At 42.4% G+C, this 21,788-nt stretch overlaps 1 protein-coding gene across 2 annotated transcripts in view; it reads right to left on the bottom strand.

The window, feature by feature from the left end:
• Positions 1–270: 270 nt before the first annotated feature.
• Positions 271–21,788, bottom strand: part of abtb2b (ankyrin repeat and BTB domain containing 2b) — a 177,431-nt gene continuing 155,913 nt past the window's right edge. For both annotated transcript variants that reach the window (XM_014123879.3, XM_014123880.3), the window contains 13 exons: positions 17,892–18,057; positions 17,378–17,467; positions 16,535–16,636; positions 15,513–15,609; positions 12,105–12,240; positions 11,074–11,330; positions 7,180–7,358; positions 6,926–7,031; positions 6,370–6,472; positions 6,024–6,105; positions 5,595–5,663; positions 5,046–5,159; positions 271–4,109 (listed from right to left, as the gene is read on the bottom strand). In XM_014123879.3, coding sequence (XP_013979354.2) covers positions 3,870–4,109; positions 5,046–5,159; positions 5,595–5,663; positions 6,024–6,105; positions 6,370–6,472; positions 6,926–7,031; positions 7,180–7,358; positions 11,074–11,330; positions 12,105–12,240; positions 15,513–15,609; positions 16,535–16,636; positions 17,378–17,467; positions 17,892–18,057 — 1,741 coding nt within the window. In that variant the 3' untranslated portion in view covers positions 271–3,869. The remainder of the gene's footprint in view (positions 4,110–5,045; positions 5,160–5,594; positions 5,664–6,023; positions 6,106–6,369; positions 6,473–6,925; positions 7,032–7,179; positions 7,359–11,073; positions 11,331–12,104; positions 12,241–15,512; positions 15,610–16,534; positions 16,637–17,377; positions 17,468–17,891; positions 18,058–21,788) is intronic.

Raw genomic sequence — 21,788 nt, 5'->3', positions numbered from 1 at the left:
CTCTACATAGGGAATAGGGTGCCATCTGGGACACAATCTTAAAGCGTTAACCGGTGAAAAGGGGCACCCGCATTGCTCTAACGCAGTTCTACCTGTGACACCGCCAAAACAACCTCTATGCTAAAGACACTAAGCAATACCCTACTGTTAGTTACTTCTTCACCCTCCCTATTTTCTACAGTGGAAAAACTAGCGACATTAAGGTCATCCGATGATACCAGTTATCATTAGAGCATTTTGGGTATTGTAGTTCTCATGCTACACCGGGGCTGCAAGCATTCATTTTATTACCAGAGCGGGAAACAAACAAATAAACAATGTCATCCTTCTTGTAACATAACTGTGAGCAACTTCAGTATGGAAAACTCCAATAAACTCAGTTAAGGGTTTGGTGTTGCTGTGTGTGTGTGTGTGTGTGTGTGTGTGTCAATGCAGTACCTTTCCACACCAGCAGAGAGAACCAGATCGCTTCAATAACATGTACTGGACCTTTTCTCAGGTAAGCTATCTCCTATGGGGTTGTTGGGTGTCGAACATGTCATCCTAAAGCTTACATACATCATAAAACACACACTTCAATCTACTAAAACTCTTATTCTCACCATCTCTGTGAACCTTCCATATAGTTTTCTGCATTGCTTAATCCTGTTGGAGTTCCAAGCTACATAACAGGGGACACTCGGGGATAATCCCAATTGCATACTCCTTGCATACTCTCTTCTCTCGTCTGCTTCTCAAAACCATTGGATGAGAAAGCCAGGAGGAAGCCAGCGAGGAGAGAGGAGGACACAAGTAGTATGCAATTGAGATCGTCCCATTTTAACAAGGGGTGAGTATCAAAAGGGGCATAAGTGACACTGGGTCAAATTTAGTACTTTTTAGTTGAGCATTATATAATTTTCTGTTATTATATGAGTATTATATTTAAATAGTAATCTAAAATAGGGGCTCAATTGAATCCATAACACTGAAGTTCAGCGCTATAGCGCAATTGAAATTTAAAGGCAATGCTCCCACGTTTGCGGAGACTGCGTTCACCATAAAACGCTGTATATGTCAGCTCAATCGGAAATTGGCTTTAAATTTCAAGCGCTCTATAGCGCTGAACTTCGGCGATAAGGAATGAATCGAGATCTATCCAGTGGCAAAAGAACCTACTCAAATCTACCCTGGTCCCAGATCTGTTTGTGCTCTTGCTAATTCCATTGCTGTCAACGGCATAATTTTACAAGGAGTTGGCAACAGAGAAGAAACAGACAGGCTAACTGAAATACTTACCTGCATTGAAATATAAGGTAAAAACATAGACCTATTAAAACCAATTGCTTGCCAGGCTTGATGCTTTATTACAGCATTTATTACAGTATTGAGCAGTAAAGCAGAGTTTACGTAGGAGGTTGCAGTTCCAAATCCCATATTGGCTACTGTTATATCCGATTCATACTACTGTGCCTAACCAAGCCAAGCTGCACTGCACTGGCCTGGTTCCTCATCCACCATAGTTTCTGGAACCGTGCTGAAAATGAGAATTATAAAATATCTTGGGCCAGCACAGTGTGGTTCAGGTCAGCACAATAGTGTGAAATGTTATTATTGTACCTTGCCAGGGTTTTGTTCATTAGGGCACGTGACGGAAAACATTTAGCAATGTAAAACAAAACATTTGCATTTCTTAGGTACTCCCTACCTGTTTCAGTCTGGTTTCTTCCATTTGTTACCTAATGAACATGACCCAGTTTACTTACAGTTGAAGTCGGAAGTTTACATACACCTTAGCCAAATACATTTAAACTCAGTTTTTCAAAATTCCTGACATTCAATCCTAGTAAAAATTCCCTGTTTTAGGTCAGTTAGGATCACCACTTTATTTTAAGAATGTGAAAAGTCAGAATAATAGTATCGAGAATTATTTATTTCAGCATTTATTTCTTTCATCACATTCCCAGTGGGTCAGAAGTTTACATACACTCAATTAGTATTTGGTAGCATTGCCTTTATATTGTTTAACTTGGGTCAAATGTTTTGGGTAGCCCTCCACAAGCTTCCTACAATAAGTTGGGTGAATTTTGGCCCATTCCTCCTGACAGAGCTGGTGTAACTGAGTCAGGTTTGTAGGCCTCCTTGCTCGTACACGCCTTTTCAGTTCTGCCCACAAATTTTGCATAGGGTTGAGGTCAGGGCCTTGTGATGGCCACTCCCAATACCTTGACTTTGTTGTCCTTAAGCCATTTTGCCACAACATTGGAAGTATTCTTGGGGTCATTGTCCATTTGGAAGACGCATTTGCGTCTAAGCTTTAACTTCCTGACAGATGTCTTGAGATGTTGCTTCAATATATCCACATAATTTTCCTTCCTCGTGACGCCATCTATTTTGTGAAGTGCACCAGTCCCTCCTGCAGCAAAGCACCCCCACAACATGATGCTGCCACCCCTGTGCTTCACGGTTGGGATGGTATTCTTCGGCTTGCAAGCGACCCCCAAATAGCCTCTCAGAAGCTTCTAAAGCCATGACATCATTTTCTGGAATTTTCCATACTGTTTAAAGGCACAGTCAACTTAGAGTATATAAACTTCTGACCCACTGGAATTGTGATACAGTGAATTTTAAGTGAAATAATCTGTCTGTAAACAATTGTTGGAAAAATTACGTGTGTCATGCACAAAGTAGATGTTCTAACCGACTTGCTAAAACTATAGTTTGTTAACAAGAAATTTGTGGAGTGGTTGAAAAACTAGTTTTAATGACTCCAACCTAAGTGTATGTAAACTTCCGACTTCAACTGTAATGGTTAGTGTGTACAAGGCCTGGAATTGTCCAGCTACACAAATCTTTATCTTACATTAATAATAATAATTTGCCTACAATTATTAAAACACAATAAAAAGGGAACTCCCTGTTAAATACTCTCACATCTTTTTTTCTTTAAATAGAAAATGTCCATTCCACTCTTTAGTAAGTGTTTTTCTTTCCTCTTCACTCTGTCAAAAAAAGAAAGAAAAAAAATAGGACGACTATGTATAAAGAAAATACACTTAGTAAAACCAACTTCTTTGAATCCACTGTGGGGGCTCTCAAATCCACCTCTTCTCTCAGTCTTCACCACTCTGAAGGGGGCTGAAGGAAAAGAGAACTCCAGCCCCTTCATATCAGTGGTCCATTAAAATAATGTTTCAGACTTTCTATATTCCATCAGAACCTTTTTACCTTTATTTGAGGCATGGAAACATAATCTAGTCACTCTATTTTTATAATCTGAGTTCTTTACGGGCTTTGTCCACTGGGCGGCAGCAGTGTTCTAGAAATCCTAAATGTTAAAGTTTTCACTGCCTCATTCTGCTGTCTTGTCCGTCTCTGTACACAAGCTTCCAGAGCCTTGGTGACAAACAGAAAGACAGACAGATAGACCATTCTGTTCACTCTTCCACTGCGTATATATAGCTACTGTAATAGACAGCTAGAGGTGAGTACTTCAGGTCAAACACTGAATTGTCCGTGTAGCAAAATAAATTGTCCAAGAGTCAAATTTGGGAACAGGCCGTCACGGTACCCATCCTGTACCCATCACACCCACTCTCTATCCAGCCTTATCTCTTTCATCCTTGTCTTACCCTCCATCGAGAAATAACGATTAAGGATGACGATGCCCTTAGATGCTGAGCTAAGGTCAGTTTCAGTGGTTTTCCACTCTAATGGTTCAGGTTAGGATCACGGGATGGCAATCTGATCCTAAATCTGTATCTAAGGGCACTCGTGACGTCCTAAAACACTTGAGACTTTCTCCTCCCAGGAGGAAGAGAGTGTGCACCGATTGCACACTCTCTTCCTCCTTTTCCTCTCCTCTGCATTCCATCTTTCTCCTTTCCTCGTCAGACACGCGAGGTGATGTAGAGAGAGCGTAGCCGGCGAGCCAGGGTCATCTCGAGTTCCTCCAGTGGCGAGTCTCCCCTAGGAGGCACCATTTTAGGCCCCGAGCCCATCTCCGTCACCCAGCGGGCCCCCAGAGGCCCCAGGAGCAGAGACCGGAAGGCCTCTCTCTCCAGGAGCCCTGCCATGTGCTGCAGGAAGAAGCCCTCGCAGAATGAACTCAGCACTGATGCACCGTGGGCCTGGGGTAGACAGAGAGAGAGACACACACTTATGGCTCAATTCGCTACAAAACCACACTGTGGTATTCACGCAGTAGCTACTTTTCCGATGGTACTGTTTAACAAACTACTACCAGATAGACCCCAGTCACAGCTATTCTTTACCTTTTCAGAATAACACGGAACCCAAACCGCCTGCGAGCATGCGCTATCGTCCATACATTTATTTTGTCCCCCTACACCAAACGCGATCACGACACACAGGTTAAAATATGAAAACAAACTCTGAACCAATGGCATTAATTTGGGGACAGGTCGAAAAGCATTAAACATGTATGGCAATTTAGCTTGTTAGCTTGCACTTGCTAGCTAATTTGTCCTATTTAGCTAGCTTGCTGTTGCTAGCTAATTTGTCCTGGGATATAAACATTGAGTTGTTATTTTACCTGAAATGCACAAGGTCCTCTACTCCGACAATTAATCCACACATAAAACGGTCAACCGAATCGTTTCTAGTCATCTCTCCTCCTTCCAGGCTTTTTCATCTTTGAACTTATATGGTGATTGGCATCTAAACTTTCATAGTATTACCACGACAACCGGCAAAACAGTTCATCTTTCTGTGCCTGCTTCTATAAACCAATGAGGAGATGGGAGAGGCAGGACTTGCAGCGTGATCTGCGTCAGAAATAGGAATGACTTCTATTTTAGCCCTTGGCAACGCAGATGCTCGTTGGCGCACGCGAGCAGTGTGGGTGCAATAATTGAATAACATGGATTTCTACATTTATTTTGCAACGCTTGCGCAGGCGACGAGTCCGGTCTGGTCAGCATGTAAGAAGAGTGTAGTGTGACATTTGGGTGAAATTTGTAAACTGAGACTCTTAATACATGACGGTATCCAACAAACAACTGAGATCCAGAATACACAGTGAGAGTCTATATCTAGGGCCTTACCTTGGCCGTCCTGTAGATGCTGACAGCATTTTCAAGATCGATGCTCTGGGAGCAGATTATCTCACAGTGTCTCTGTAGGGCCCCCAACTGAAAAACGCTGGCCGCTGAAAGCAGCTGGGAAACACCAACCACATAACAAAATACAGCAGATTAGATAATGCTACAAGTTCTCAGGCCTGTGATCCATTCAAAGCCTTTTTTGCCCAACAAATCAAGCAAATTATGTGATTTCATTATGAATATGTGAACAAACAAAAAAACATTACAATGAGTGAGTGATTGACTGCTATGGTGAACTTGGTTGTAGATTAGTACAAGGACCTCTGAATGGCATACAGTTTGGCTCTATTTCAATGTCTTATAAATCTGTCCTCTCCTCATCTACTCGCCTTAATCTGCACTGATTGGAAAAAACTTGACAGGATTTAACCTGATCAGTGCCTTCAGATCAGTGCAATGAATGAGTAGGCGAGGAGAGGATGCATAATTGGGAAGGAGTCTATGTGTCTTTCTATGAGCATTTCAGAAACAAAATGGCTGAATTCTCACCTCCAACAAGTCAGACACGTTGGTCTTCAGTGACTCTGTCCCTCCGCAGTACAGGTATGACATCATCATCTGGACAGAGGTCAAATAAATATCAGATTTACCATCATCCAATATTCCATCAACTCATTGGTCATACTTTGCTATATTTCGATATGATTTCAGATCATTGGTTAAAGGAAAGGGAAGGTAACAAGGATAGGAAACACATAGAGATAACTGTTATATTGCCTATGAGGAAACAGTTTGGAGTAAAAGGACATGGTACCTAAAATTGTTTTGGAGTCTAAAGCCCCGCCAAGCTAATGACATAAATTCTGGGATTCTCTAGTCAATATGGGGCTATGTAGACACACATAACTAAATATCTACATGATACTCAACAGTGAGAACTAAGATTCAGGTTGAGAGCTCATTATCTGATTCAGTTACCTGGAAGACGTTGTACTTGACGTCACTGATCTCAATAGCTTTAGTTCCGTCTGGTCCTGATGAGGCCAGCAGAGACTTGAACCTGCGCACCACAGAGAAAAGTTCAGGTTAGACAATGGTCATCAATTGTCAACTCCATGGTTGTAATTATTTCAAACACATATTCAACATCATTTCCGTAATCCCTCCTCTTGCCAATTCTAAACAATATCCTCCCCTCTCCCCTACCCTCCAACATGAACATTATCTGCATGAACATCACCTCTACCCCTCTGCCCACCCCTCTCACCCTTCTGCTAACCCCTCTCACCTTTTGTCACCCATTCTCCCCCCTTACTCTTCTCACCTGTCTGAAGCAGTGATCAGCAGGACTTTGTGGGCGTAGAAAGGTTTCCCCTCCACCAAAAACGTCACATCTGACATCTCCATGTTATTCAGAAAATGGGGGTCTGGAGGATCAGGAAAAAAACTTTGATTTCAACTAATATCCATTCCCTTGCAAATAAAAACTAAAACAATGAAAAACTAACACAGGAGTCGTTGGCCGGTTTCGGTTATGTTTGCTTGCACAAGAAGAACATTTTTATACAAATGTTTCATAAAATGTCATTACATTTTCTGTTCATTTATTACATCTTTTTGAAAGGAACAATGCATCGATCAACATTTCTATAAATGCCCCAAAGTCAGCCAGCTAACTAGTTTTCAACTGTAGTCCCAGTTAGATAAAAACATTTAAAACAGTACACATAGAGCTGTTTAAAAAGTTTAGACATTATAAATTACATTTCTTAATACAAATTCGAAATCATTACATTCAAATTCAATGTCTGGTTGAGATAATATCACTCCATAGTAACGTCTGTTTGCACAAACATAATTAAAAAGGAGATCTCCATTACCCAGCTGTGCTGAGAGGGTGGCCTTCATCTCCGGAATGGCCGGCAGTGGAGCCGGGCCAAAGCAGTGGCTAAAGATGGCTGCAAGCTGCTGGGTGATGGCATCGTTCTGAGAGGGAGAGAGGAAACTGGTTAGACTAGATCCAATAGCCTACGCATGAAAATAACAATGTATTACATTACTGTTATTTATTTATATTTGCTTGTTCATTTCCTTAATTTTACCCTTGTTGAGTTGTTCGCTCATGTGGCCCTACCTTGGTGGTTCGTAGGATGGTGAACATGAGGGGTAGGCCCAGAGAGACTAGCTCGTGGCAGTAGTCTTCCTCCCTGATGGAGGTGAACTCTCGAAGGAGGGACAGAGTGACCGAGGCCCTAGACTGCTGCTGGGCCACTCGCAGAGACTCCAGCCACACGTGCAGCTTCCATGGGACACCTGGACAAGTCACATTACACATGATGATAAAATAAGCAGAAAGGACATTTCCACATACTATACAGTACCAGTCAAAAGTTTGGACACACCTACTCATTCAAGGGTTTTTCATTATTTTTACTATTTTCTATATTGTAGAATAATAGTTAAGACATCAAACCTATGAAATAACACACATGGAATCATATAGTAACCAAAAAAGTGTTAAACAAATAAAAATATATTTTATATTTGACATTCTTCAAAGTAGCCACCCTTTGCATTGATGACAGCGTTGCATACTCTTGGCATTCTCTCAACCAGCTTCATGACGTAGTCACTTGGAATGCATTTCAATTAACAGGTCTGCCTTGTTAAAAGTTTATTTGTGGAATTTCCTTCCTTCTTTATGCGTTTGAATCAGTTTTGTTGCGACAAGGTAGGGGCGGTTTACTGAAGATTGCCCTATTTGGTAAAAGACCAAATCCATATTATGGCAGGAACAGCTCAAATAAGCAAAGAGAAACGACAGACCATCATTGCTTTAATTTTTATTTTGTATTTTTATTTAACCTTTATTTAACTAGGCAAGCCAGTTAAGAACAAATTCTTATTTACAATGACGGCCTTACCCGGTCAAACCCTAACCCGGACGATGCTGGGTCAATTGTGCGCCACTCTATGGGACTCCCAATCACGGCCGGTTGTGATACAGCCTGGAATCGAACCAGGGTCTGTAGTGACGCCTTTAGCACTGAGATGCAGTGCCTTAGACCGCTGCGCCATTCTAAGACATGAAGATCAGTCAACACGGAACATTTCAAGAATGTCAAGTGCAGTCGCAAAAACCATCAAGTGCTATGATGAAACCGAGGACCGCCACAAGAAAGGATGACCCATAGTTACCTCTGCTGCAGACGATTTCATTAAAGTTACCAGCCTCATAAATTGCAGCCCAAATAAATTCTTCAAAGAGTTCAAGTAACAGACATCTCAACATCAACTGTTCAGAGGAGACCGCGTGAATCAGGCCTTCATGGTCGAATTGCTGAAAAGAAACCACTACTAAAGGACACTAATACGAAGAAGATACTTGCTTGGGCCAAGAAACACGAGCAATGGACATTAGACCAGTGGAAATCTGTCATTTGGTCTGATAAGTCCAAATGTTAGATTTTTGGTTCCAACCGCCATGCAGAGTAGGTGAACGGATGGTCTCCGCATGTGTGGTTCCCACCGTGAAGCATAGAGTATGAACTGTGACGGTGCTTTGCTGGTGACACTGTCAGTGATATATTTAGAATTCAAGGCACACTTAACTAGCATGGCTACCACAGCATTCTGCAGCAATACACCCATCCCATCTTGTTTGCGCTTAGTTGGACTATCATTTGTTTTTCAACAGGACAATGACACAACACACCCCCAGGCTGTGTAAGGGCTATTTGACCAAGAAGGAGAGTGATGAGTGCTGCATCAGATGACCTGGCCTCCATAATTACCCATCCTCAACCCAACTGAGATGGTTTGGGATGAGTTTGACCGCAGAGTGAAGGAAAAGCAGACAACAAGAGCTCAGCATATGTGGGAACTCCTTCAATACTGTTGGAAAAGCATTCCAGGTGAAGCTGGTTGAGAGAATGCCAAGAGTGTGCAAAGCTGTCATCAAGGCAAAGGATGGCTACTTTGAAGAATCTCAAATATAAAATATATTTTGATTTGTTTAACCTCTATGGGCTAGGTGGGACGCTTGCTACTCAACAGCCAGTGTAATCCCGTGGCGCGATATTCAAATACCTCAAAAATGCAAAAACTTCAATTTTTCAAACATATTACTATTTTACACCATTTTAAAGACAAGACTCTCATTAATCTAACCACACTGTCCGATTTCAAAAAGGCTTTACAACGAAAGCAAAACATTAGATTATGTCAGCAGAGTACCCAGCCAGAAATAATCAGACACCCATTTTTCAAGCTAGCATATAATGTCACATTTAATGATCTTCATCAGATGACAACCCTAGGACATTATGTTATACAATACATGCATGTTTTGGTCAACAAAGTTTATATTTATATCAAAAACCAGCTTTTTACATTAGCATGTGACTAGCATGTGACTAGCATTCCCACCGAACACTGCCGGTGAATTTACTAAATTACTCACGATAAACGTTCACAAAAAACATAATTATTTTAAGAATTATAGATACAGAACTCCTCTATGCACTCGCTATGTCCGATTTTAAAATAGCTTTTCGGTGAAAGCACATTTTGCAATATTCTCAGTAGATAGCCCGACATCACAGGGCTAGCTAGTTAGACACCCAGCAAGTTTAGCACTCACCAAAGTCAGATTTACTATAAGAAAAATGTTATTACCTTTGGTGTTCTTCGTCAGAATGCACTCCCAGGACTTCTACTTCAATAACAAATGTTGGTTTGGTCCCAAATAATCCATTGTTATATCCAAACAGCGGCGTTTTGTTCGTGCGTTCAAGACACTATCCGAAAGGGTAAATAAGGGTGACGAGCATGGCGCATTTCGTGACAAAAAATTTCTAAATATTCCATTACCGTACTTCGAAGCATGTCAACCGCTGTTTAAAATCTATTTTTATGCCATTTTTCTCGTAAAAAAGCGATAATATTCCGACCGGGAAATCGTTTTTTTTTTTATTACAAAGAGAGTGAAAGTAAAAGCATGCTATCCCCTCATGCACGAGCCTCAGTCTAATGGCCCTCTGATAGAGCACTTGCCAAACGCGCTAATGTGTTTCAGCCTGGGGATGGAATTACATCGTTCAGCTTTTTCCCGCCTTCTGAGAGCCCATGGGAGCCGTAGGAAGTGTCACGTCATGCCAGAGATGATCAAGGAGGGCAAGAAATGGTCAGACAGGCCACTTCCTGTAAGGAATCTTCTCAGGTTTTGGCCTGCCAAATGAGTTCTGTTATACTCACAGACACCATTCAAACAGTTTTAGAAACTTTAGGGTGCTTTCTATCCAAAGCCAATAATTATATGCATATTCTAGTTACTGGGCAGGAGTAGTAACCAGATTAAATCGGGTACGTTTTTTATCCGGCCGTGCAGATACTGCCCCCTAGCCCCAACAGGTTAACACTTTTTTGGTTACTATATGATTCCATATGTGTTATTTCATAGTTTTGATGTCTTCACTATTACAAAATAGTAAAAATAAAGAAAAACCCTTGAATGAGTAGGTGTGTCCAAACTTTTGACTGGCACTGCATGTTCTATCCATCTTGTAAAAAGAACAAAAATGCCAGCCAGCACACTATGGTCCTGTCTGACTTGAAGAAGATCCAATGCGAATCAGAAAATCCTCACTATTAAAAGGTGATAGGATCCTAATAGGTTGTGTGCCTCATAGTCTTTATCATGTACAGTATATTCATTTGTCGAGTATCTAAGGGCTCTATTCAATCCGCATTGTGGAAATTCAGCTTTACAGCGTGATTAAAATTTAAAGGCAATGTTCCCACTTTAGCGGATATGGTAAACGTTTGTTATGTCGGCTCAATCAAAAATGACCTTAAAATGTATATAGCGGAATCTGTAATGGTTCAGTTTTATAGAGGGTTATGAGATTTCCATCCATAATGTGACTATTTGGATTGATGATGAATTGATGCTTAACACAGCCTCTTTTATGTCACCATATTGAGGCGTTTTACACATTTTCTATCTCTGGTCCCATTCTCCACTTACCCAGTGCCCGTAGCTCCATGGTGACATCCAGGTAGCCGTGCTCGGCGCTGTAGTAACTAGCCTCCTGAAGGGCCTTCATCCTGGCCTTGCACAGCCGCGGGATGCCCCCCTCAGACGGGCACCCAGGGGATGGAGGAGGTAGGCTGGGGAGAGAGCAGGCGTCCTCCCCTTCCACCCCTTCAGCTAGCATCTCTTCGAGGGAGAGGACGTCCTCTTTGACCTGCTGGGGCTTGGTGAGCAGTTTGCGCAACACGTTCCTGTTGGAGAGAGAGAGAGGGGGAGGGAGGGAGAACGAGAAAGGGAGAGAGGGACGGAGGGAGGGCAGCAGGGGGAGTAGATGATAGGGAGGGCGAGGGAGAGAGAAAGAGAGAGTGAATCAGTGGAGGTTGTTTAAGGTTTACTTGGGCAAAAGCTATCATGCACATATAGCTACATTGATGGAGTCCGCTACACATAGCCACAATTTCCACTCAAAGTTCCATGAAATGTAAAGGTATAGCTTCTCTTAAATTAAATAATCGGTCACAATTATACTGGCATCCACACGTTGAGTCTACATCCTGATCCCCTAACACACACACACACTGAACAGGTGGAGCGCTCTACACTCTTCAACAGTTGGTTTCTGACAGATGGGCTATGAATGGAATGAAGCCCCTGATCCCACCCCAACACCCCCTTAAACACACACACACCCTTCCATGCCAGGGGTATTAAGTCAAGTATATGACAAATAACAGGGCTAGTACGGTTAACATAGGCTACATCTGACTACTCTCAAGTGTTTCTTTCCTACCCTTACTTAGAATGACAACACATTATAGGGAATTCCAATTCCATAGTGTTGCTTTCACTTATTGAAACAATGACTTTTTACACTACTGAGCCAAACCAAGCTGTAAAGCAGTACTGAGCTGGCCTGGTTACGCATTCACTATAGTTGCTGTGAAAAGAACATATCTGAGCCAGCATAGTTTGGTTGGGTTGGTACAATAGTGTGATAAGGGTTCTTCAGACGGTCCTCCTCGTACCTGTGTCCGTGCGCTGCGGCGTGACTGAAGCAGTTCATGTCCTCATAGAGTGATGATGTCAAAGCGTTGCCATCATGGGTCTTGGACAGAGGGTCTGCCCCCCTGGTGAGGAGCAGGCTCACCATCTCATAGTTCCCTGGAGACAAGGAAATCAAAGGGTTAATAGCGCAAAATGGATTTGTGCAACTCTGATCTGACAAACACAGTGAAACACTTTTGAATTAGAATCAAGGATGATAAAATATCACACTTACAATATATGACTTACAGACTTGCTCGTGTATATACACAAACATAAACACTCACGCACATACTTGTTGGGAGCCTACAGACTGTCACAAGCTGTGTGTGGATTGTGTGTGTGTGTGTCCCTCTCTGCAGCTTCTCAGATATCTGTGTGGCTTCTCAGATATATAACACAGGACTGTGTTGCCCAGAGGCTTCTAAACACCCAACCAACCAACCCCCCCCCCCACACACACACACACCTAACGACAGACAGTGTTCATTCACTCCTAAACACTTATTCCCTCCCAACCTAATTCCTTCCATCCCTTATTAATTCTCTGAATTCATTCCTCACTATCCCTCCTTCAGTCAATCTCACACTCCTTCCCTCATATTCCTCCCTCGCACTAGTAACTGACCTCAGTAAGTCAGAGCCAGGTGAACTTCTGTTGCTGTACAGAGTTACTGTACTGAGCAGAGCCCTATTCTACGAATGAGGTTTGAGGAGTTAGCAAGGTAACTTTTGTCAACTGAGTTCAACTCAGGATAAGTAGTAACGTTAAAAGTGATTCACCTTTTAGCAAGGAAACGAATCATTCAGAACTAATCTGCTCCGGGGCAGAGTAACTCAGGGCTTACTCTATTTATCCCGAGTGAAGTGTCGGAGCCGTGAGTTGAGGACCAATGAAATCAGATTCCCTCCCTCTCGCAAAGATGGTGTCATCATCGCCTTCTTTTTAATGTAATTTGAGGAAGATGGCAGATAAAAATATTTTATTAATCAAATGTGGTTGTTTTTTGTGTTAAATATAGTCATGTTAAAATACCTATCACATTACACATTTAGAAATGACAGAATGCATTTGAAACTTCAGCACAGTAAAACGTTTGCATGACTTAATACAATTATTTTATCGATAGGAGTGAGAAAAAAGGTGTTTGTGCTGTCGTGACTTTACTTTCATTAATCTGATGACTGTTATTTATTTAATCCACTAACTATGTTTTAATTGTTACCCAATTTAATTAATCATGTAACAATTTACTCATTAGGATTTGGGGCACCACTGAAGAGGTTGTTTAAAGAGTTACCATCTCCCGAATTAAACTCTACAAGGTTTTTACCTATAACATCCATAAAACAGTCAACATATTAATCATAACCTCTTATCATATCATATCCTTCTGAACAGTCAACCTCCAGCATCTGCAAAAAACCCAGCCTTACTCATGATTCAGTACTACACAAATTGGTTTAATTTATTTATTTACTAGCTAACTAAATAATAACATGATAACATACATACTTAATACATGAGACCCTAGCAAACCTTTACACTATGGTGGCTTCTACACAATGCCATGGAGAGAGAGAGAGAGAGAGAGAGAGAGAGAGAGAGAGAGAAATACACTTATTGTCGATACAGAACTATTCTCACAGTAATCATATAATTTGCACACGAATCGCTGCCCGTTTGGAATAAGAAATCATTAATGCATTTACGTGTGAGTGCCTTTGTTCGGTCGGAACCAGCCCTCCTTAGGAAGGTTGTTGGCCTTTCAGCGGCAAGCTGTATGGTTTTGATTGTCCGAAAGTGGTCTCCCCTTTCCTGTCTTCTACTGTTGTTCACTCTGGAAGATAGCTAGCCAGCCATGTCGACGGTTCCCATTGGTGATGAGCGTAGTAGGATAGTCTCACATAGATTGGCTTTTCTAGATATTTGACTCAAGACAGCTAATCAGCTGTCTCAGTGATTGTCAGAGGGGAGTTAGTTTTGCCCCTCGTGTTGGTATTCAGGACTTGGACCACGATGGACATGAGCTGCAGCTCGCCATCTCTCTGGTCTAAAGGAAGGTGAGTTTATTTCTTCACCTCGTGTTGTGGTTCAAAGTTCAAACCATTTCAAACATGTAGCTCCCGCCTCACATTTCCTGGTCTGAGATTCAGAGTTTAAACCACTTTAGACGTGGGCTGCAACTCCCCATCTTTCCTGGTCTAATGTTAATCTCTGTGGGCAATCCTTTTATGCTCTCTGGCTGAAGGGCACGGTTCCATCAATCTGACACGCTCTTCTGACCTCACCCATGGTGTAGCTACTTACTGTGCAAAGTTTATAGGAGATAGAATCTCTTACACCTCCTATAATCGCATTCATAGCTTAACAAAAATACTTTAATACTTTTTCATATTATATGCACAACGTATTAGATGAAAACTTTACAGATAAAGGGGATATACTTTCCAAGTTATAGTATTTCGTCCATACAATTTTTTATGACATCACAAAATAAAAAACAATATGAAATTAGTTTTCTATAGCTCACCACTGCCCCTTCCCCACATTCTTAAGTTAGAATTATTGTTCCAGTATCCACTTTTGACTGTGTTAGAGTTTCGGAGGGAAAAACCTGTTAACAAAGGCATTCCTCTGGTGGATTTTACTGGAGGGGGAGAACGAGCCCCCCTTCTCCTATAATTTACAACAGGGTGTGAACTGTCAAACCAGCCAAGTTCCCTCTCGCCTCTTCTGTGGGTGAGAAAAGGTCTGGATATTGTCAACCATTGCCAAGCTGATCTGATCCATTGTGATCCTCACAGGACAGTCATGACAGTGCATTGATAAGCACACCAAAGCACAACAAAGATGGCATTAACGATACGTAATAAAATTAAGACGGCAGTCTAACAGCCTATTTCACACCATAGCCTACTGAATTTGTAAGGTTACGTCTTTCATTTTGATTTCGACACAAATAAAAATGTATCACTGACTCGCAAATGGATTGATGTTTCAGCATCGTCTCAATGAAGAGTTCGGCGTTGGACTAGCCAAATGTGACATGAACGCGCAGTTACAAGCCCAACTTGAGCATGCTCGAGTAAATGGCGGGTGAACGATCAATATCCACCTTCGTAACATGGATGAAGCCTGAACTGGAATGTAAAGCTGACTGAAGCTGGCTAGCTTTAGAAAACTTCAGATCTAGCCTCCATCGTAGTATACCTCTCAGGTCTGACATACATTTCCATCACACACTTTTGAATGCTTGTGTGTAGGAGTGTATTTGTGAGTGTTGCGTGAGATCTATATTGTGGTTTGTGTGTGCGTGCTTGTGAGTGTGTGTGTGCACGTGTGTATGACATGTGGCTGTGCCCGCCCATGCTCATGTGGTGCTCACCTGCTGCAGATGCCAGCTGGAGAGGGGTGTCTGCTGTGCTCTCCTGCCCGTTTCGGACGGCTGCCCCTTCCACGTTAGCCCCTGCATCCAACAGGAGCTGCCAACACACACACACCACACACACACAGGGTAAGGGTTAGGCACAACATATTCTAATCTACAGTATACACCCTGTCTGTTGAGGTGGAAGAAGGTGAAGCAAACCACGGCAAAATGATGATAGGTGTTTCTGTGAAAAAAGACAGGGCCGGGATGCCAAAAAAATGCAGATTATAAAGCGGTAGTTTGGGTGCTGATTGGCTGAAATGTGTATATTAGACAATATACCACGGGTATGACGCAAAAACATTTGTTTACTGTTTCATTGATGTTTGTAACCCGTTTATAATAGAAATAAGGCACCTCTAGGGCTTGTGGTATATGGCCAATATACCACACCCCCTTAGGCCTTATTGCTTAATTAAAAACCTGTGATTATTATTATTTGAATATGCTGGTCATTTATGAACATTTGAACATCTTGGCCATGTGCTGTTATAATCTCCACCCGGCACAGCCAGAAGAGGACTGGCCACCCCTCACAGCCTGGTTCCTCTCTAGGTTTCTTCCTAGGTTTTTGGCCTTTCTAGGGAGTTTTTCCTAGCCACCGTGCTTCTATACCTGCATTGCTTGCTGTTTGGGGTTTTAGGCTGGGTCTCTACAGCACTTTGAGATATCAGCTGATGTAAAAAGGGCTATATAAATACATTTGATTTGATTTGTACTGAGATTGACCTTTAAAGGTGATTTCTGCCTGTGCCAATATCTGTAGAGTTTAGAGCGAACATGATCTCCATGAACATTGAAAATTGTATATTCAAAATTGTCTTTAAAAGTATATCATTGTGTGCAGGTTGCTAATCTGCATTGAATTGAATCCTGGCCTTTGAAGTGAATTTGTTTTTTTGTTTTTTTTCTCCCTTTCTTCATCTGGAACTACATGAGGTGTGCCAATTAACAATAGTCTTTTCAGTCATTCCTACCTGCACCACAGAGATGTGACCGTGCAGCACAGCGAAGGTAAGAGCCGCCCAGTGGCGACTGTCCGGGTGGACAGAGGGTTGCTTGGAAGAACAGACAGGCACCTGGGCAGAAGAGGCAGAGGGAGAAGAAGTTAGGTATCAATGTCATGATAGATGTTTACTGTAATGCATTGTTCACAGCTGCACATTTTACATTTTTTCATGTAGGGCTCAATTCAATATATAGTGCTGAAGAGCTGCATTGTAGCGAGATTGACCTTCAGCGATACGGATTGAATTGAGCATTTAGTCTTATAGTCTACTGAGGTACACCAGGGCCAGCCGGTCACGGCAGGCCCTTGTCAAATTAACATCTGATTTTACTTTTCATAGAAGGTTAGGAGAATTTACACAGCAGGTTAGAAGAATTAACGTAGCAGGTTAAAAGTCACGACCCCAACTATCATTTGGGTCGTCACTCGTGTCTTGTGTGATATACGTGGTTTATTGATAACAACTCTGTTCCCTACTATAGGTAGTTGGCTGCCTAGTGATTGCAAAATTGTAACTCTTCGACGTGAATAGTTGGCAACGATGTTTAGTTTCCAATTGCTACACAATAAGCTCAACTGAAATGCAACAATTGCGCATGATACACAGCCTTGTTTCGTTGACCTCAAGAAGGAATGATCTTGAGGCCGTCTTTACTCTGCTTTGGAGAAAGAATTCCCTCTCGGAGAAACGGGGATAATCAATACAATCTTTTCTAATTTTGCCAAGTTCGGGTACACTTAGCTGGCATTTACCGGCTAACAGAAACCCTGCTCAAGAGTAACCAATCAGAGCAGAGGAAAAAAGCCTTACCGCCACATCTAGGTTGGCTCCGGCATCAATCAACATCTGCACCAGAGCTTCATCTCCCGATGAGCACGCATACATTAGAGGGGTCATACCCTAGATAGATAGATAGATAGATAGATAGATAGATAGATAGATAGATAGATAGATAGATAGATAGATAGATAGATAGATAGATAGATAGATAGATAGATAGATAGATAGATAGATAGATAGATAGATAGATAGATAGATAGATAGATAGATAGATAGATAGATAGATAGATAGATAGATAGATAGATGTAATGCTTTAGAATATGATCTACCAACTGCAGCACGTTAGACCTCAACTCAGCAGTTGAGTTCACACAAAATGTGCACATCCACACACCTACCTTCAGCACTGTAAACACACACACACACACACACACACACACACACACACACACACACACACACACACACACACACACACAGAGAGAGCACCCCCCGATCCCACCTGACACACACCCTGCTCAACCCCTCACTCTCTCTCAATACCTGGTCATCCATGCTGTTTACCCCGTCAGGCCCCAGCAAGTCGATGGCCTGGCCAATCAGGTCGGTGCGTCCACAGTTGAGCATGCGGAAGCCCAGGTCCAAGTGAAACTTATCAGTGGCCGCCTTGGAGTCCAGACGCCTGAAAGAACTAAAACAACACTCAGGCCTGGGGGAGAAACAGCGGGAAGGGGAAAGACAGAAGAAGATGAAGAAAAAGGACAACAGAAAGAGAGGAAGGGAGAGACAAATGGAGGAGAAAAAGGTTAGCGTTAGGTTAGTCAGTGTTCATCAACCACATAATGTAATGGGTGGAGCAGTTTAATACCTTAACAATGTTTCTTTGAGTAGGATGATGTCTAGACTAGACATATGGTGTTAATATAACTAGGCTGAGACCTTTTAAAGGGGACAGAAGTTAAGTTTTGATGACTGATAAAGTAATGTGTTGATGATTTAACTAGCTAATTTGACAGGAGCAAAATATAAGTGAGAGACATATCTTTAAGCCTTTCCTCCATCAGCTGATCTACTGTAGGATCAGGTCCCCTTTGTCTATGTAATCTTATTCATTGTGATCAAAAAGCCAAAACTGATCCGAAATCAGATGTATGGTGCAGCTAGCAGTATCAGTGTTTACTGCCACGACCAATCAGATTACAGGGTCAGGAGGAAATGAACATTCAAAACTTGACAACTTAATTTGAGGCAAAGGGCATTTCAATAGACTTAAAAAAAAAATGACTTGCATTGTCCAGGACATAGATTAAAACAAGTAGTTGCCACGGAAAAACTGGGATAAAGTGGAAAAGTAGAATAAGTGTGGAGAATAACAGTAGTGTTCTTGCTGACACAAGCACACTAATTACTCTATATTTTAGCATATTGTAAGGAATGAGAAAACTTACACTAGCTATTGTGAAAGACCAAATAAGTTCTATAGATATGCAAGAAATGTTAGTTGGTGAAAGTCAAAAAAGTTTACCGGAGCCTGCATTTGGGCTTATTTTAATTATTGTTCATCGAGATACAGTTGAGTCGGAAGTTTACATACACTAATGTTGGAGATATTAAAACTCGTCTTTCAACCACTCCACAAATTTCTTGTTAACAAACTACAGTTTTGGCAAGTCGGTTAGGACATCTACTTTGTGCATGACACAAGTAATTTTTCCAACAATTGCTTACAGACAGCTTATTTCACTTATAATTCACTGTATCACAATTCCAGTGGGTCAGAAGTTTACATACACTGAGTTGACTGTGCCTTTAAACAGCTTGGAAAATTCCAGAAAATTATGTCATGGCTTTAGAAGCTTCTGATAGGCTATTTGACATCATTTGAGTCAATTGGAGGTGTACCTGTGGATGTATTTCAAGGCCTACCTTCAAACTCAGTGCCTCTTTGCTTGACATCATGGGAAAATCAAAAGAAATCAGCCAAAACCTCAGAAAACAATTGTAGACCTCCACAAGACTGATTCATCCTTGGGAGCAATTTCCAACCGCCTGAAGGTACCACGTTCATCTGTACAAACAATAGTACGCAAATATAAACACCATGGGACCACGCAGCCGTCATAACGCTCAGGAAGGAGACGCGTTCTATCTTCTAGAGATTAACATACTTTGGTGCGAAAAGGGCAAATCAATCCCAGAACAACAGCAAAGGACCTTGTAAAGATGCTGGAGGAAACAGGTACAAAAGTATCTATATCCACAGTAAAATGAGTCCTATATCGACATAATCTGAAAGGCCGCTCAGCAAGGAAGATGCCACTGCTCCAAAACCGCCATAAAAAAACAGGCTACGGATTGCAACTGCACATGGGGACAAAGATCGTACTTTTAGGAGAAATGTCCTCTGGTCTGATAAAACAAAAATATAATTGTTTCGCCAAAATGACCATCATTATGTTTGGAGGAAAAAGGGGTCGCTTGTAAGCCGAAGAACACCATCCCACCCGTTAAGCACGGGGGGTGGCAGCATCATGTTGTGGGGGTGCTTTGCTGCAGGAGGGACTGGTGCACTTCACAAAATAGATGGCATCACGAGGAAGGAAAATTATGTGGATATATTGAAGCAACATCTCAAGTCATCTGTTAGGAAGTTAAAGCTTAGTCGCAAATGGGTCTTCCAAACGGACAATGACCCCAAGAATACTTCCAATGTGGCAAAATGGCTTAAGGACAACAAAGTCAAGGTATTGGAGTGGCCATCAAAAGGCCCTGACCTCAATCCTATGGAAAATTTGTGGGCAGAACTGAAAAAGCATGTTTGAGCAACGAGGCCTACAAACCTGACTCAGTTACACCAGCTCTGTCAGGAGGAATGGGCCAAAATTCACCCACCTTATTGTGGGAAGCTTGTGGAAGGCTACCTGAAACGTTTGACCCAAGTTAAACAATTTAAAGGCAATGCTACCAAATACTAATTGAGTGTATGTAAACTTCTGACCCACTGGGAATGTGATGAAAGAAATAAAAGCTGAAATAAATCATTCTCTCTACTATTATTCTTAAAATAAAGTGGTGATCCTAACTGACCTAAAACAGGGAATTTTTACTAGGAATAAATGTCAGGAATTATGAAAAACTGAGTTTAAATATACTGCTCAAAAAAATAAAGGGAACACTTAAACAACACATCCTAGATCTGAATGAAAGAAATAATCTAATTAAATACTTTTTTATTTACATACTTGAATGTGCTCACAACAAAATAAGGTCTGGATTTGGAGTCACACTCAAAATTAAAGTGGAAAACCACACTACAGGCTGATCCAACTTTGATGTAATGTCCTTAAAACAAGTCAAAATGAGGCTCAGTAGTGTGTGTGGCCTCCACGTGCCTGTATGACCTCCCTACAACGCCTGGGCATGCTCCTGATGAGGTGGCGGATGGTCTCCTGAGGGATCTCCTCCCAGACCTGGACTAAAGCATCCGCCAACTCCTGGACAGTCTGTGGTGCAACGCAGCGTTGGTGGATGGAGTGAGACATGATGTCCCAGATGTGCTCAATTGGATTCAGGTCTGGGGAACGGGTGGGCCAGTCCATAGCATCAATGCCTTCCTCTTGCAGGAGCTGCTGACACACTCCAGCCACATGAGGTCTAGCATTGTCTTGCATTAGGAGGAACCCAGGGCCAACCGCACCAGCATATGGTCTCACAAGGGGTCTGAGGATCTCATCTCAGTACCTAATGGCAGTCAGGCTACCTCTGGCGAGCACATGGAGGGCTGTGCGGCCCCCCAAAGAAATGCCACCCCACACCATGACTGATCCACCGCCAAACCGGTCATGCTGGAGGATGTTGCAGGCAGCAGAACGTTCTCCACGGCGTCTCCAGACTCTGTCACGTCTGTCACGTGCTCAGTGTGAACCTGCTTTCATCTGTGAAGCGAACGGGGCGCCAGTGGCGAATTTGCCAATCTTGGTGTTCTCTGGCAAATGCCAAACGCCCTGCACGGTGTTGGGCTGTAAGCACGACCCCCACCTGTGGACGTCGGGCCCTCATACCACCCTCATGGAGTCTGTTTCTGACCGTTTGAGCAGACACATGCACATTTGTGGCCTGCTGGAGGTCATTTTGCAGGGCTCTGGCAGTGCTTCTCCTGCTCCTCCTTGCACAAAGGCGGAGGTAGCGGTCCTGCTGCTGGGTTGTTGGACTCCTACGGCCTCCTCCACGTCTCCTGATGTACTGGCCTGTCTCCTGGTAGCGCCTCCATGCTCTGGACACTACGCTGACAGACACAGCAAACCTTCTTGCCACAGCTCGCATTGATGTGCCATCCTGGATAAGCTGCACTACCTGAGCCACTTGTGTGGGTTGTAGACTCCGTCTCATGCTACCACTAGAGTGAAAGCACCGCCAGCATTCAAAAGTGACCAAAACATC

The sequence above is a fragment of the Salmo salar genome, chromosome 10 (assembly GCF_965601325.2).
Source record: "Salmo salar chromosome 10, fSalSal1, whole genome shotgun sequence".
Taxonomy (NCBI): domain Eukaryota; kingdom Metazoa; phylum Chordata; class Actinopteri; order Salmoniformes; family Salmonidae; genus Salmo; species Salmo salar.
This window is presented reverse-complemented; position numbering and strand designations above follow the sequence as displayed.